The sequence below is a fragment of the Neoarius graeffei genome, chromosome 5, assembly GCF_027579695.1.
Source record: "Neoarius graeffei isolate fNeoGra1 chromosome 5, fNeoGra1.pri, whole genome shotgun sequence".
Lineage (NCBI taxonomy): Eukaryota > Metazoa > Chordata > Actinopteri > Siluriformes > Ariidae > Neoarius > Neoarius graeffei.
Genome location: NC_083573.1, coordinates 27135833 through 27152145, shown reverse-complemented (window position 1 = coordinate 27152145; position 16313 = coordinate 27135833). Strand labels below are relative to the sequence as shown.

General features: G+C 41.9%; 1 protein-coding gene across 1 annotated transcript; it reads left to right on the top strand.

The window, feature by feature from the left end:
- The first annotated feature begins 2243 nt into the window (after positions 1–2243).
- On the top strand, positions 2244–16090 carry efna1b (ephrin-A1b). Its single transcript, XM_060921455.1, has 5 exons — positions 2244–2474; positions 12677–12972; positions 14502–14567; positions 14745–14855; positions 14973–16090. The coding sequence occupies exons 1-5, from the start codon at positions 2383–2385 to the stop codon at positions 15092–15094; spliced, it is 687 nt and encodes a 228-aa protein (XP_060777438.1). The 5' UTR covers positions 2244–2382; the 3' UTR covers positions 15095–16090.
- The last annotated feature ends 223 nt before the right edge of the window (positions 16091–16313 follow it).

Here is a 16313-nt window from a genome sequence, read left to right as displayed (position 1 = left end):
AATCATGCTCATTCATCACACTCAATCCTGACTAATAGCCCAGATCTGGAGGCTCAGACAGCCTGAGACATGTGTGTGCCTGCCCTGGCCTCAGCCTCGTCTCAAGAAAACAGGCAGACATACACTTTACTCTCTCCTGTTTCCAATTCTGTCCTCCAGGTTTTTGGGCTAATGAGGAGGTTGGGTGTCTCCATGTTGCCCCAAGGCTGGCTGAGCTCCTAAACCGGGTAAGGACCATCAGGAGCCGCTGGATCAGTGGGATGAAAGAAGGAAAAGCCCTGATGAGTCTAGAGAGGAGACCATGATATCTTTATCACACAGAGAGAAGGATTGCTGGGATTATGCAGTTTGACTGACACCCATGAAAAGCTTGTTTTTGTTGTCAGGGATGACACTTGAGCTATACAATCGTCCAAAAGTAATATTTTACAAGCCCAGCTTTCTGTGATGCCTTCGTGTTCTGAAATTGTATACAGGTTGATGGCATGTTGTGGCCCTGAAGTGCAAATCACAACCACAAATAGGAAAACACAACAATGACAAATCACAAAGCACAATGACAAATCAGGAATCACAACAACAAATCACCAAACAACCACAAAGCAGAAAACATAATGATATTTAACTTCAACTGGAAATAGTAGGAGCGCGCTATCGACAAGAACTGGCACTGATTGGACAAACGTGCTATTCCTCTTTTTAACTGGAAGGAAATGTGCCACATGCACCAATGCATTGACATACATTTCAATATCAAAGATTATTATACAATCAGGACACTTTTTTGATGGAATAAAAACATGTATTCTATTCCCTTCTAGCGGGTTCCATTCATTTGGTTTGATAGCATGCAATATTGTTAGCATATCACTTATCCTACATGTATTACATCTCTCTACCCAATGAAGAATGAGTGTTGAATATGGCTTACGATATTGCATGGTTGTCAAGACAACATGACGTCACACGTCGGAGACGTAAACCTTCTGCACTAGCGAGCAACTGTGACAATTTGTAAACAAACATGGCTGCCAGGTTTGCTTTGGAAAATTTTGAGAGAATTTTGAAAGAGAAAGACGCGTTGAGCACACAAAAGGAATGTCTATGTATAGTCATAATAATATTAGCTGGCTTTTTTCGTTGTATATCAGATAATTCCCCATTCAGCTAGCATGATGTTGAATGAGTTGAAGACAAGCGGTATTTTATATCCCACTCAATGGCAGCCAATATTATTTAGGTAGCCTCTGACTTTTGTCAATATTCCTTCTTCCTACGTCCTCATTGCTTTACTGTTTGCAAGGCCTGGGACCAAATGGCACATGTGGTGCATTTCCTTCAAATTAAAAAGACGGACAGTGAGTTCGTTCAGTCAGCGATGATCCTTGTTGATAGCACATTCCTACTATTTCTGGTTGATCTTAATGCCGTTGTGTTTTCTGCTTTGTGGTTGTGTTTTCGGTTTTGCTGTTGTGTTTTGTGATTTGTTGTAATTTAATGTTACGTAATGTTGTTGTGGGGGCGGCACGGTGGTGTAGTGGTTAGCGCTGTCGCCTCACAGCAAGAAGGTCCGGGTTCGAGCCCCGTGGCCGGCAAGGGCCTTTCTGTATGGAGTTTGCATGTTCTCCCCGTGTCCGCGTGGGTTTCCTCCGGGTGCTCCGGTTTCCCCCACAGTCCAAAGACATGCAGGTTAGGTTAACTGGTGACTCTAAATTGACCGTAGGTGTGAATGTGAGTGTGAAAGGGTGTCTATGTGTCAGCCCAGCGATAACCTGGCGACTTGTCCAGGGTGTACCCTGCCTTTCGCCCGTAGTCAGCTGGGATAGGCTCCAGCTTGCCTGCGACCCTGTGGGACAGGATAAAGCGGCTATAGATAATGAGATGAGATAATGTTGTTGTCTTGGACTAATGCCATTGAGGCCTGACTGAAATGCTGACAAAACTACAATGAAAGGACAGTTGAGTAAACAGAAATACTCAGAATACTCATACACACTGAATTATTTTACAAAAGGAAGTCAGAATGAGGTGTTTATTTGAAACGGCTTTGAGTGTTTTTTGTTTTGTTTTTTAACTCGAACCATTAGAGCCTCGAGCCTAGTCATTTATTCATCGAAACTGAGAGCTGACTACAAAAAAAAAAACACTACATGTGGGCGTGACCTAAAGTGTACTCCATCCTTGCTATTGGTCGACCTACATCAAGAGGCGTGGACTTATATTAAAACTGGCCGCACGCGCCGCAGCGTGTTTATTCAGTGCTCTGATTAGTCTTGTGGTTTACTCTTACAACTCTCTACAGTACAGTACAGTTTTCTCTGCCAAGGTTGCCATTTTGCTTTTATTTCCCTTTTCAAGACCAACTCTGTTTCAGACTGACCCATGGATTTAGTGTGGATGTTGTGCGCGCTGCTGAGCGCCTGGTGCGTCTCCGCGGAGCGCCACAGCGTCTACTGGAACAGCACCAACTCAAAGTGAGTCACCTTATTCTCTCTTACTGTGCTTTGATTTATTTATTCAGTCTACACACAGCTGCACATTCTGACTGGAGCTACTGCGTGTCTTTTTGCACGAGTGTGCTTGATTGCATGTGTGAATGTCGGCACTGAAACTGGAATTAAAACAGGATTTCTTATCTTGTTGCCCGCGCGCGCTGTAAATAAGCGGGGCACGAGCGATGCCACTTTTGGCATGCAAGCTTTAATAGTGGAAGGGTTGTGGGTTTGTTTACAAACACAAACCTTATCTATCTATCTATCTATCTATCTATCTATCTATCTATCTATCTATCTATCTATCTGCTCGCTCCAGTATGTAAGAGTGAGAATAAAGCATTTCATTTTCATCACCATACTCGTCTGTTTATGTCCTACAGAAGTGTGTGATTGTGTGTAATATGATTTCTCTTCTCTTACTCTTGTGTGTGTGTGTGTGTGTGTGTGTGTGTGTGTGTGTGTGTCCTACAAAAGTGTGTGATTGATATGATTTCTCTTACTCTAGTGTATGCGTGTGTCCTACAGAAGTGTGTGATTGTGTGTAATATGATTTCTCTTACTCGTGTGTGTGTGTGTGTGTGTGGGGGGGGCCTGAAGTAATTACAGTCCATTTAGTGTAGTTTAAAGCTTGGAACTAGATATAAATCCCAAACCTCACAACATCACGTGCGCACACACACACAAGAGTAAGAGAAATCAGATTCAATACAATCACACACTTCTGTAGGACACACACACTAGAGTAAGAGAAATCAAATTCAATACAATCACACACTTCTGTAGGACACACACATGTCCAGAGCAATAAATAGACGGCCACAAGCAAACTAGACAGTAGGTATGTCTGTAGTAGGCTACTAATTTTAAGGGAAGTCTTATGTTACGGTGTGTTACCAGGGGCAAGAAAGCACATAACACAGCTGGTGCAATTAGAATGGGAACGAAGCTCAAATCTACACTGCAAATTCCCTGAAGGTTAAATTAACCTTTACCAAGTCCCTACATGTCCATCTGGAATTATGTAAGCACACAAGGTGTTAATTCAGCACAGTCGATTGTGTGTGTGTGTGTGTGTGTACGCAGAAATAGGGCTTTAAAGTAGTTTGTGTAATTGATTGTGTTCTCATTTCACTCTGCATAGAAAGGTTGCAGTGACAAACAGGCACTTTACGGGGATCGATACGAGACCGTGCATTCAAGGTGATTGTATCGAGCTTTTATGACAAAACCTGAAGACAGAATTGTGGAATCTTATAGCCTTTTAGTGTCTGGGGTTTTAAGTCTTAATAGAGGTGCTGAGGAATATGTCTTCCATGCTGGTGAGCCAGCAGTCACATGTTTCATCATAAAAAGCTTTTGTGATTTCTTGTGTACTTTACCAGAACTATTCTAGATCAATTCAGTGATAATGAAGAATCAGTTGTCATTTCGTGTGTTATCTGTAATAGTCCTGCTTATAGTTGTAAACAAGTGTCAATTAAAATTCCAACACTTGAAAAACAATCCTTGGAAAATTTTTGGGGTGGTGTTGTAATCTAGTCTCAGGGTGCGACGTTAGTCAGTCACATGATAATGTATGTACGTAGTGTGTCACTGTTAACAGGATTGCGTAACTTTCGAACTACCTGTTCCTGCTTTGATCCGACTCGGCCCGGTCTGACTCACCATCAGTCAGTGTGGAGCAGAGAGAGAGAGAGAGCGCACAACAGCTGGGTGCGGGAGGGAGATGCGTGGTTGAAGCTTATCTCTTTCAGCATGTCCAGAAGAGTATGTGGGGAACAGAGAAGTTCGTCTGGGATGCTGAGGATTAGCAGAATAAGTGAAGAGAACTGATTATATCATATGTATTTGAATGAGAGAGGATTTGGAAAGGATCAAAAATTGTATGGCAGCAGCTTATCTATGGTCCAGTTTTTCAAATCCTGGCATAATCTGCATTTCACTTACATAACAGAGATAAGAAATTCATATATAACATGAGGCAATGTCTTCTGACCACTACTACATTTAGACAGCCTTAAAATATACTCATAAGTTGTAGGCTGTAGTGTGCAAGCTGCCGTCCTACTTGTAAACAGCACACAACACGCTTATAATGAACATAATGCTGATAATCAGGTAGGCGACTTGCTATTTATACTGCGCTTTTTCTGTAAAGGCTCTCAATCTTCTCTCATCCTCACTTTAAGGGAGGAAATGCTGTGTTGTCTCATCAATTGCATTTAATCTTCTCTTTTCACGTGCATTTCCTTACTCATCTCATTATCTCTAGCTGCTTTATCCTTCTACAGGGTCGTAGGCAAGCTGGAGCCTATCCCAGCTGACTATGGGCGAAAGGCGGGGTACACCCTGGACAAGTCGCCAGGTCATCACAGGGCTGACACATAGACACAGACAACCATTCACACTCACATTCACACCTACGGTCAATTTAGAGTCGCCAGTTAACCTAAGCTGCATGTCTTTGGACTGTGGGGGAAACCGGAGCACCCGGAGGAAACCCACACAGACACGGGGAGAACATGCAAACTCCGCACAGAAAGGCCCTCGCCGGCCACGGGGCTCGAACCCAGGACCTTCTTGCTGTGAGGCGACAGCACTAACCACTACACCACCGTGCTGCCGCATTTCCTTACTATTTTCCAATTAATTTCTGCTAATGCAGTCACAGATTAGTGTTTCTGTGAATTTTCCCCAATACAGTGATGAATCACTCTGTAACCCTGAATTAATCAGTTGCTGAGTGGATTAGTCCCTAATGGATGGCCCTAGTTGACGAGCAGCCTACTCGTGTGTGTGTGTGTGTGTGTGTGTGTGTGTGTGTGTGAGATCCAAGAACCTGGCAGAGTTGTTCACAAAAACAAACACACATTTGGGCGTGAAACACACCGGTTGCTCCTGGGTGTGTGTGAGTGGCGTGTGTGTAGCTGTTTATGATGGAGTGCGGATGGTAACAATTTAATCCCTTGCGTGCATCTTTGGAAAGCTGCCTCTCTGGTTTGGCGTGTGTATGCCCAGGGTGACGGGCCTGTCAGGTGTGATGTCTCTACACCCTGTCTGGGTTACGTGAACTTGTTTATGAGTGTCTGTTCCAGCAGTGATGGCATGCCTCAGCTTGTAAGGGTGAAATATATGTTTGTGTACTAAAGGGGGGAAAACATTTAATGAAGTTAGTAACATCTAGAGCTAAAGTCACTGGGTTAGGACAGTGAGTGTTTTTTTTTTTTTTAAGATTTTTGATGGATTGGCTTTGAGGTTCCGGCTGATATACCAGTCTCACTCACTCTCTCTCTCTCTCTCTCGCGCACGCACACACACACACACACACACACACACACACACACACACATGTGGAATGTCTGATTTGGGTATATTTAGTAACTGAGAGCACTGGCAGCAGATGCACTGCTATACTTGACCATCAGCTGTCCGCTCATCCTCTGGACATTTTCCCATCTTTCTCTCTCTCTCGCTCTCTCTCTATACCTCCACTCCTTTTTCCCGGTACCTATCCGTCCTACTCTCTATCTCCACTCCCTAGCTCATGCCATCCTTCAGATCCACTCATCTCCCTGTTTTTCCTGTAAATAGCCAAGCAAAGTCCTTCCAGTGGAGTAGTTCACTACTCAAACAAAACCTACACCTCCTACAGCGGCATTTTATTGCAGCCTGTCTGTTGTTTTCGGCTGTAGGTCTCTCATTGCAGTTTATTGACTATTGATTTTTATAGGTCTCTACTGGTGTCGAGAGGTTGGAAGGCAGCGTTTCTTCAGCAAAAGTAGCTTTGAAGTAGCTGTTTAGATGCTTGCTCGTGTAAACGTTCTTATCTTGTTCTGAATAGCATCGTCTGTATTTTCTAAGGACGGTTCTGCTTGAATCACGTCCAGACATAAGCACAGCTGCATGCATATGGAGGACTGTAATCCGCTGTAAGGGCAGAGTTGAGGCTCAGATTACAGGTGCGGGTTTGTAATCCAGACAGACGAAATACATTCACACCAAAATCATGAGGCCAGTTATATCCAAAATCCCTTCTCAGTCAGTGTTCCTGTAAAATTTTATCTAAAAAGGAATCAACAGTCATGACCTTTTATATATGACATTACTGCATTCAGTATTGGATTGGGTTGTGTCTTTAATTTCTATGTTTGAACGAAAGAAATCACAGTCCTAGAGTGACTACTAAAGTAATGATGTAGTAATTCCTGTAATGTCCGCTCACCGTAATATGAGTAGATATCTGATTTTAAGTTGTTTTTCACCCCATTCTGTTCTCTTCTTATGTTTTCCTTAATTCAGCCCGACTCCCCACCTCTCAGTCTTATCTCCCTCCCAGACTTCCTCCTTTGCCTCTGATTTCTTCTTCACGTCCCCATTCTCACAGTCGCTCCTCTGTTCCCTTCCTGCACTCCGTAGTGTTTTTCTACACCATCTCCGTCCTCTGTCTCCCACGCTGATTAGTGTTTGGATTCTCACCACACTAAAGAGTCAACTTTTCCTGTCACTGCTTTTGTAGTACTCTGAAAGGTATTGTTCTCATAGCATGCACACTGTTTGCACTCTGGTGCACGACACTTGTCATAGCATAGCGTGCACGATCTGCCAGGGGTTGTTTACACACGAGGCCCGGGTGTTTTAATTAGCGTCTGCTCCGTCGTCTAGCCTGATTGGATTACTTCACATCCAGCTTTAGTGTCACGGCTAGCTCACCGTTGCCACCTAGGGAGCATTCAAAGTGAGTCTGGATGTCTGATAGTTTTCAGCCCAGACACGAATTAATAAAGACAAATTCCATGTCCTGTTAACAGTGTAGTCAGATGACTCGTTTCATGAGCTACAGATTCAAAAGATGTCCTACCAGCTAGCAATTAGCATCTGCTTAAAAGGGAAAGAGACAGGGAGAAGGCATTAAAAAACAAAGATGGAGAAAGAGGGATGAGGGACAAGGGGGATGGGTAGAGAGGTGAGGGGTCAGACAGAAAGAAAGAGGCGATTCGCTTCAAAATTAGTCCCAATGAAGAGGTTTATTATGTGATCTTAAAGAGAAAAGGGAGGGAGACTGAGGGAGAGGGGGATGGGCCAAAGACAGAGAAATAAAAGATGGACAAAGAAGGGGAGGAGAATTGAGGACAGTGATGGATGAGATGGAATTGGGAGGCTGAGAAAAAGGACGAGTCATCTCCAATGAGTTTTTAAAGAGGTGGCTGGTGAAAACGTTTAGTAGCTGCAAGAAGTCACATCGTTGAGTTGATTAAGATTTCATTCTCTAACACACACACACTCAAACACTCTCTCTCTTTCTGTGTGGGGTTGTATTAGAGAAACGAGCAAACAGCAGCTACGCAATCCATGGGCTCGATGTAATACTTCCACTTGGGAATGGCTGATGAGCCGCTTAGCATTCCGGCCTGGTCCTCTGTGGCTGGACTAATTACTGCCATGATCGATAGACAGAGAATCTGCTGCTTATTAGCATCAGTCTTGGGCAATACAGTAGAAATACAAGAGCATAGCTGTACTTGAAGACATTTCTGCGACATGTGATGCGCATCATGATCTCCATTGGCACCAATAAAGTCCCTGCTATATACAGTAACTGTATGAAATTTAATAGGGAATTGGATGGTGCAATGGTTTCAGATGTATTTGTTTAAATGTACCCCTCCCCCCCCCAAAAAAAAAGAAAGGAATACATGAAATAAATCAGACAAATTAATGAGTAACAGTGGAGTCAGTCGGTCTTATACAACTATTGACAGTAAGTCGAGTGTCTTGTGGAAAAGTTTGTCATGTTATCAATATCATGTTGTAATATTTCCAAGCAACTGGCAGGCTGCATCCGAGTTCATCCAGTTGTATGGGATTTCCCTCCAAATTTCCACTGGTAATAGAGCTGTTACAGGAAGTGTGTGTGTGTGTGTGTGTGGATAGACTGGTTTTATTACCCAGCAATTTAAGAACAAAACTCCAAAATAGAATCAAAATGCTTGTCACGACATGCTGCCCCCCCAACTCGGTAAGGTTTTGGAGGAACTGAGCACACAGGTGTGTGTGTGTGAAGTACTGACAGCCATTATAGTGCAGTTGGTGTGAAGGGCATGTGTTCAGTGCTGACTGTCTGAACATGTTGTGTAGTGTGTGTGTGTGTGTGTGTGTGTGTGTGTGTGTGTGTCGTGCTGACTCCAACAGTGTGTGTGAAATGTCTGACCCTGCACTCTGACTCTGCTGACCTGCTTGACAGTTCGGCAGCTTGAGACATTCCAGAGGGAGAAAGAAAAATAATAGTAATAATTTGGGCCAAACGCTGAACTTGCATCGTGCACATCCTGATATACGTTCTTCACTTTCGCACTCACTCACACACACACACAGACATACATTGTGTTCTCTACTAAGCGACTATGAGCCTGAGGCCCTGCATCTGTACAGACTCAGAGTAACACAGAGTTAACAGAGGGAAGAGAGGAAAGATAGATGAGGGAAACCGAGTGAAGCAGCTTGATCTTCACTTCATTTTACACCAACATCTTTCTCTTAGCCAGTACCTCAGTGTGCTAACTATCACACGGGAACAAGAGCACGGGCCGGCTGCACAAGTGGAGCGAGCGTTTGAAGTGTTGTGGCTGGGGGGTGGGGGGCAACAAAAAATGTTTGTGTGATTGTTAGGCCTTGGATCAAGGCGGATATATTAAACACACACTTTTTTAGTAATACACATTTATTTACTCTAGACATCATGAACTTCACCGAGCACTGACACTTCAGTCGGCAAAACCTCGTGTGTTAATGATGCCTCGTTTAGACTCCTCTTTTTTAGAGAACCACATTGCAAACAGCTCCTAATCAACTCTGCTTCAAAGAAAAGGAGTAGGGGATGAGGGAGAGAAAATGAGAGGGAGATTATTCAAATGACCGTGCTATTTTAAACCATTAGAAATACCATATGTAGAACGATATACATGTTAATATATTTTATACTTAAAGGTAGACTAACTTTCAGATTTTTCAAGTGTAAGTCATAAAAATAATTTTCCCTGACACCCAATTATTTATGTTTAGTGGACTGAAAGCTACTGAATTCGAATCACAGACTTCCAATTTTATTTATTGAATTTTTACTAATAAAATTGGAAATCTGTGATTCGAATTCAATAGCTATTGTGGCTCTAAATTCTCTGCTATTTTTTTTTCTTGCTTCACCACGACCCAATTCAAGATACTACATCATGCATCACGTGGTGGGCTTTCCCCGTTCGTGCAAGGCATTGTGGGATACAAATTTGAAACAGGAGATAAAAATGGAGAACGTGAGTGTGCAAATGAAACGTGAAAGACTGACTACAGTTACGGAAAGCAAGAAGAAAAGATGTGTTTCAATGGAAAATAAATGCAGGACCAAACTAATAAATATCGGCGGTCAGCGAGCACCTCGGTGTGATCAGCTGTTCATTTAGCGACAGAATGATGTAACTGACAGTGCATGGTCAAGGTAAACCTGTAGATGGCAGTAAACACTGGATGCCAGCTGCCGTTAAACCCAAAAGAAGAAGAAGCAGGTAAACCTGCGCATGCACACATGGACTTCCTATGTCTGCTTGACTGCACAAAGCAAACAATTTCCTGCATATTATTTGCTAGGGAATCCCCTCAAATTAAATAACTTCCCAGCCACAGAATGGCCTGTGTTTTTTTTTTTTTTTTTTTTTTGAGATATTGCAGAAACAAACATATCACAATGACCAAATTTCAGAGGGAACTAAATTTCACCGATTTTATGAAATTGAAAGGCCATCTAGCTTTAAGAAGTGACTAAATATGAGGCAGGAATGTCTCCACAGCTCATAAAATCACCAGAAATTTTGATTACACATGTAAAAAAGTGACTCGGAAACACACCAGTCTCCTGTCATTCAATTCCTGTGATCTGAAATGAGCTTGCAAGCTAGCTAACTGCTAGTAAGTTACCTCACTTTCAGTATTAAAGTCTCGGATTTTGTCCAGACATACTATGTTTTTAGATTTTTTTTTTTTAATTATTGTAGCCAGACTTGTCAAACTCAAGATGTTTATTTGTCATATACACAATAACAGACACAGTGGTTTATTATTGGGTAATGAAATTCTTATTTTTCAACTACCCGACCAAAACTATGCTTACTAATATAAAAAGAAATATATATAAAATATGAAATATAAAGTGCATATGCAATATATATTTCTTTTTACATTAGTAAGCATAGTTTTGGTCGGGTAGTTGAAAAATAAGAATTTCATTACCCAGTAATAAACCACTGTGTCTCATATTGTGTATATGACAAATAAACATCTTGAATCTTGAATTTTTGACAAGTCTGGCTACAATAATTTAAAAAAAAATAATTAAAAATATCTAAAAACATAGTATGTCTGGACAAAATCCGAGACTTTAATACTGAAAGTGAGGTAACTTACTAGCAGTTAGCTAGCTTGCTAGCTCATTTCAGATCACCGGAATTGAATGACAGGAGACTGGTGTGTTTCGAAATAATTCTTAACACTAATCATTCAGATTTGTTAACTTTGCTAGCCAGCTAGTGTACAAGTTCTGTTCAGCAAAATGTTCTGGTATGACATGTTTAAAGCCATGGAATGGAAGCTGATTGAAGAACATCTGTCAGGGTGATTAAGAGAGTTTCTCTGGTTCAAGAGCGAGTGCTGGTCTGACTTTCTGGATTAGCCGGATACTAATTATTCTCAGACGTTTGTGTGCAGTGCCACAAAACAGACGACGCAAAGTGGCATTTTCCCACACGGTGAAAAGTCTACAGGCTTAGCAGTATATACACCACGCCGTTTGAACTTAACTTTGATTACAAGCTAGGCGAGATGGGCCCTAATCCCAGCAGCAGCCTGTGCTAACAAGAGCAGTGTGTGTGTGTTTACGCTGTACTGTGAGGCTGTTTTGACAGATCTGCTAATTCTAACAGAGAATAACAGTGGTGTGAGATGGAGGTGTGTGTGTGTGAGCATGTGGCTGAGGTGCAGGAGTCAGTGTGTCTGTCTGAAACTCACCCAGGGGCCCCAAGAACAACAACAACACAAGAGAAAGTGTGAGGGTAGAAAAGACAGCCTTTGCTTTGATGGCAACACACACACACACACACACACACACACACACACACACACACACACACACACACACACAAGCTTGCATGTCAGTTATGAACTGCTTAAAGACCAGGGCTTTGTAAAATGCAAATCTGCGAGCGAAGTTTATAGCATAGTAACACGGCCGGGTAGAAGCAGCCAATCAGGCATCTCGTTAGACAGCAGGATCTAAACGTTGCCGCGCAACCAGGCCTTGTAGTCGCTGCAGGAGAGGGGTGCGTTTAGGAAAAAAATTACACACTTAGTCAAATCCAAATCTGCAATCAGTGTAAATCATTCTTGAGTGCTGCTTTTGCCACAGGATTTGAATCCCTTATGCTTGTCAGTGGCGTAGATTTAAAAAAAAAAAACTGGCAGAAAGAACAGAAATTTCAGGTGTTCATCTGGTAAAATCTACACCACAATGATTAAAATACACAATCTATTTGTGGCAGAAGAGAAGACAGGAAAACATGGGAATGACCGAGACAGGCACAGACAGAAAGCCGTAAACACACCGAGTGGGATGGCTAGGGAAACAGACGGAGTCTGGACGTCTCCTGAGGCATCTCCATTTTGATAAACGAAGGAAAGATGGCAGGACACGGGTCACGACGAGCAGTAACATGTGCAAAAGTACAATGTTGTACAGTATAATTATAAACATTGCATGATAAGGAGATTTTTAAAAAAAAAGTTAGCAAGGAAAAGTAAGATATTTGGACCCAGACTGTCCATGTCTTACTTCATCATGCAAAACAAATTCTTCACATAACACACACGATAGAAGAGACACAGAGGGTGTGGAGGAGGTGAAGTGAGGTCATAAAAAATGTGTTTATGTCCTTGGATAAACAACTAGGACAAGGCAAAGGGTAGACGATCTTACAACACCTATCAGCCCCTGTTTTGCTTTGGATTGACGCTTGCCTCTTTGGGGAGTGTTCCTTTTCTCTGCCCTCGACCTGAAAATTCTGCATTAACACATATTTCTCTCTAATCCAACACCAACATTAAGATCGTAATCAATCGTCTTTTTATTTCCTTCTCTCCAGCTTCATAGGTGATGACTACACTGTTCAGGTGCACATCAATGACTACCTGGACATCATCTGCCCGCACTACAAGCGTGGCGAGATCCCGTCCCAGCTGGCTGAGCGCTACGTCCTTTACATGGTGGACTTGGAGGACTACGAGGTGTGCAAGCCGCACTCATTTGATCAACTGCGTTGGGAGTGCTCCAGGCCCTTCGCCGCCCATGCACCTGAGAAGTTCTCCGAAAAGTTCCAACGCTTCACACCTTTCACACTGGGCAAGGAGTTCCGCCAAGGAGAGAGCTACTACTACATCTGTGAGTGTCACACCAAATGCAAACAAGCTGTAGGAAGTGTACACAAAGATAACATAGGGGATAATAGTATACACTCTTAAGGTGATAATACACGGAGCAACTTTTTGAGCAACAGACAATTGGCAACAACCAATCAGATAAGAGCAAATCTATTGCTGGGAAGAAAGACACCACAACTTTTGTTACTTTTAGATCAGATGATAAGTTAGACAATCTCTATTACAACTCACAAAAAAAATCACGCGCTTCCCATCATTTTTAACTTGATGCAAGAGAGCTAAGGTTACAACTCCATAGCTAGCAAGAACTTTCAGCTAACTATATTAGCAAAAACCACCACTAGTTAGCTAAATCCCACTCAATCTCTGGGGAGTGGTGGTTAGCTAACAGCAGTTTACACTTAGCTGAAAAAAATCAATGTCTTAATTCCAACCTGAGCACATAAAAATAGATCTCTGTTGGTTTTCTAAGCATTTGATGAGGTAAAGTCACCACTTTGGGTTCACACATGGGTACCGGCATAAAAAGATACAAGTTGTCTCTCTTTCTTCGCTCCACTGCTGTTGAGACGCCGCCATCTTTGTTGAAAATTTGAGAAGCTCTCGGGTGGTCATGTGATTCGCTGTGAGCATTCTGATTGGATGATCTTTAAAAGTTGCCCAAAATGATCAGAATCGTTCTGATAGAAATTATGTTGCCCGATCTCAATGGGAAAGTGTTGGCGCTCAATTGCTCAGCATCATTCCCCAAAAAGTTGCCCAGTGTATCATCACCTTTAGATCAAAGGTACCAAACTGTACCTTAAACATGTGTCTTCCATCTAGAAACAGTAATATAAGGTGAATATTTGGACATGAAGGACCACGTCTGTATCTTTAAAGCATTAATAAATGGTGTACTACTTGGTACCACCCAAGGAACACTGGAATTTACTACCTTTTTTCTGAGAGTGTAACATAGGGGTGTTAATGTATACTGTGAGAAAGAAACATAGTGTTTAAAGCGGTATAGATATCTTTTTAAAGAACAAACCTGACAAAAATCTCGTTTAAGTTCATTCTCACCTTGTATATTCTTTGCAAGGATATTATTCAGTAATAATGATGAATTGTTCAGTAATTAAAGTGAAAGTAAAAAGAAAGGGCTGTAGTTCCAAGAGTGACGAATATACTGTAAGTCAGTCATGTAATTTTCCTATTAAGGGATTTTTTTTAAATAAAGTATCGAAGCGTTTTAATGGGTTACGATCACCCTAGAGCAAGGCTGAGGCACTAGTCTGACACTAGCATACATTTCCACCTTAAACTTTATGCATTGTGGGACACAGACATGTCTGGCTCCTTTATTTAGGCTAGTGAGAGAGCTTTACATAAACATGCTTATGAACCAGCTGTTTTGAAGTTGAATTTAGGTTGGAAAGTCTCCATAATTTTATTTTTAATTATTTTTTTTTTACAGCCACTAAATATGTCCTTTATTGCATTTCTAAACATTTCTGTACGTTCCCCTTTTTCTGTTCATGTCCACAGCCAAGCCTCTGCACCAGCATGGGAGCGACTGCCTGCGGCTAAAGGTCAATGTAGTCGGACCTCATGGTAAGTCCCAAATATATTATTAGCATTCCTAGCAGTAACCGCTGCCTTTTTTTTTTTTTTTATTGAACATGTGTTTAGCATGTGCCAGCACCTGACACCAGCGAGAGACATGGCTATTTTTAGCTCGTCTGTTTAATTACAGTTTTCTTACGTATTCTGTAATGGTGCTGCTCTTAGGTTCCAAAAACCACAAGAAGATTGCAGAAAAAGAGGAGGAGACGGTGGGAGGAAAGCACAGACAAATGGGTGCTGGAGGAGTGCACAACCCATCCAACAGGCTTCCAGCAGGTAAGCAACGTCAATCCGTCATCCCTCCATTCAGCTCTGCGGGTTTACTCTAGTGTCTGGTTTCACAAAGTCACACAGCTATGACATGCTCATCAGCCTGCTGTCTCTCTGTTTTAGATGATCCTGGTGCTATGAGTCCAGTTGTTCAGAAGAGCGTAGGCAGCTCCGCCATTCACATCACACCAGTCTCCTTCTTCATCACACTCGCGTCTCCTGTCTTCCTCCTGCTCTTACACTGAGACCAACGTCATCTTCAGGGGTCCGTTTGGACTTGATGATGAACAGACTTTTTACCAGTGCCGGTTGCTGGATCTGAAAATACAGATACGGATTTTATACACAGATGTTTTTCTATGGTAAATGATGTGAAGCATGGGTGCTGGTGTTTAAGTTGTTGAGTGACATGCTTGTGTTTGTGTGAGTGACTGATATTTGGATTTTTTATCTTTTTATATTTGCTCTACATACTCTTTGTTTTTAAAGAGGAATATTATTAATGAACAGCTTTCCCTGTGTAAAGAGCACAGATTGGAGGGCTTCTTTAAGCAGTAGTTGGAAGATCTCAATGGACCCAATGTGTAACTGATTTTTTTTTTTTTATTAGTGTCATATACACACACAGTACATGTAAAAATAGTTCTCAAAATCCGTGAACTAGCAAATATGCTGGTATTCTCAACTATGTCCTGTTATTGGACCGCCGAGGAAAAAACTTGTGCATGTCTTCATGTATGTGCAACCTGAAATGTAGCCAGTTGCTTGTGTTTTTCCAAGTTTACTGTGGGTTGTTTTTTTTTTTGCATCAAAGCCGACAAGGTGGTTTATGTAATGAAGCACTATATATAATTTGACCGGCACTAAATCTGTTGTATACATGCAAACTGACAAATGTACATCTACACATGGATGTGCAGTTGTAGTGTGTGTGTGTGTGTGTGTGTGTGTGTGTGTGTGTGTGTGAGAGAGGGAGGAGCTGGTCTTCTCTGACTTTAGAAAGCTCAGTACAACTGTGCACACACACACACACACACACACACACACACACACACACACACACACTTATGGATGCAGGGATATGTGGACCTCTTCAAGTTCACAAGACAAGCTGTGTGTTTCTGTTTCTCTGTAAATAATTGTGTAAAAATTGTACATAGAGAGTTATATAATGCATTTTGTTAATTATGAGAATGTGTGAAAATCTGAAAGAAAATAAACATTGTGATACGTAAAAAAAATCACTCATGTTTTCTTACTATTGCATGCAAAGAGTGGCACACAAACATTGGTGGTTTTCTGACGATTTATTCATGAGATATGAGCAAATCCCATCTTAGCCAAGTCAAATGTCAGCTCTCTGTTCAATCTCCCTCTTTTCCTCTCTTCTGTTCCTCTTTTCATCCCTTTTCCCTGGCCATGACTTCAGTCATCGTTATCCAAACACCCAAGCACCAGGAGGCA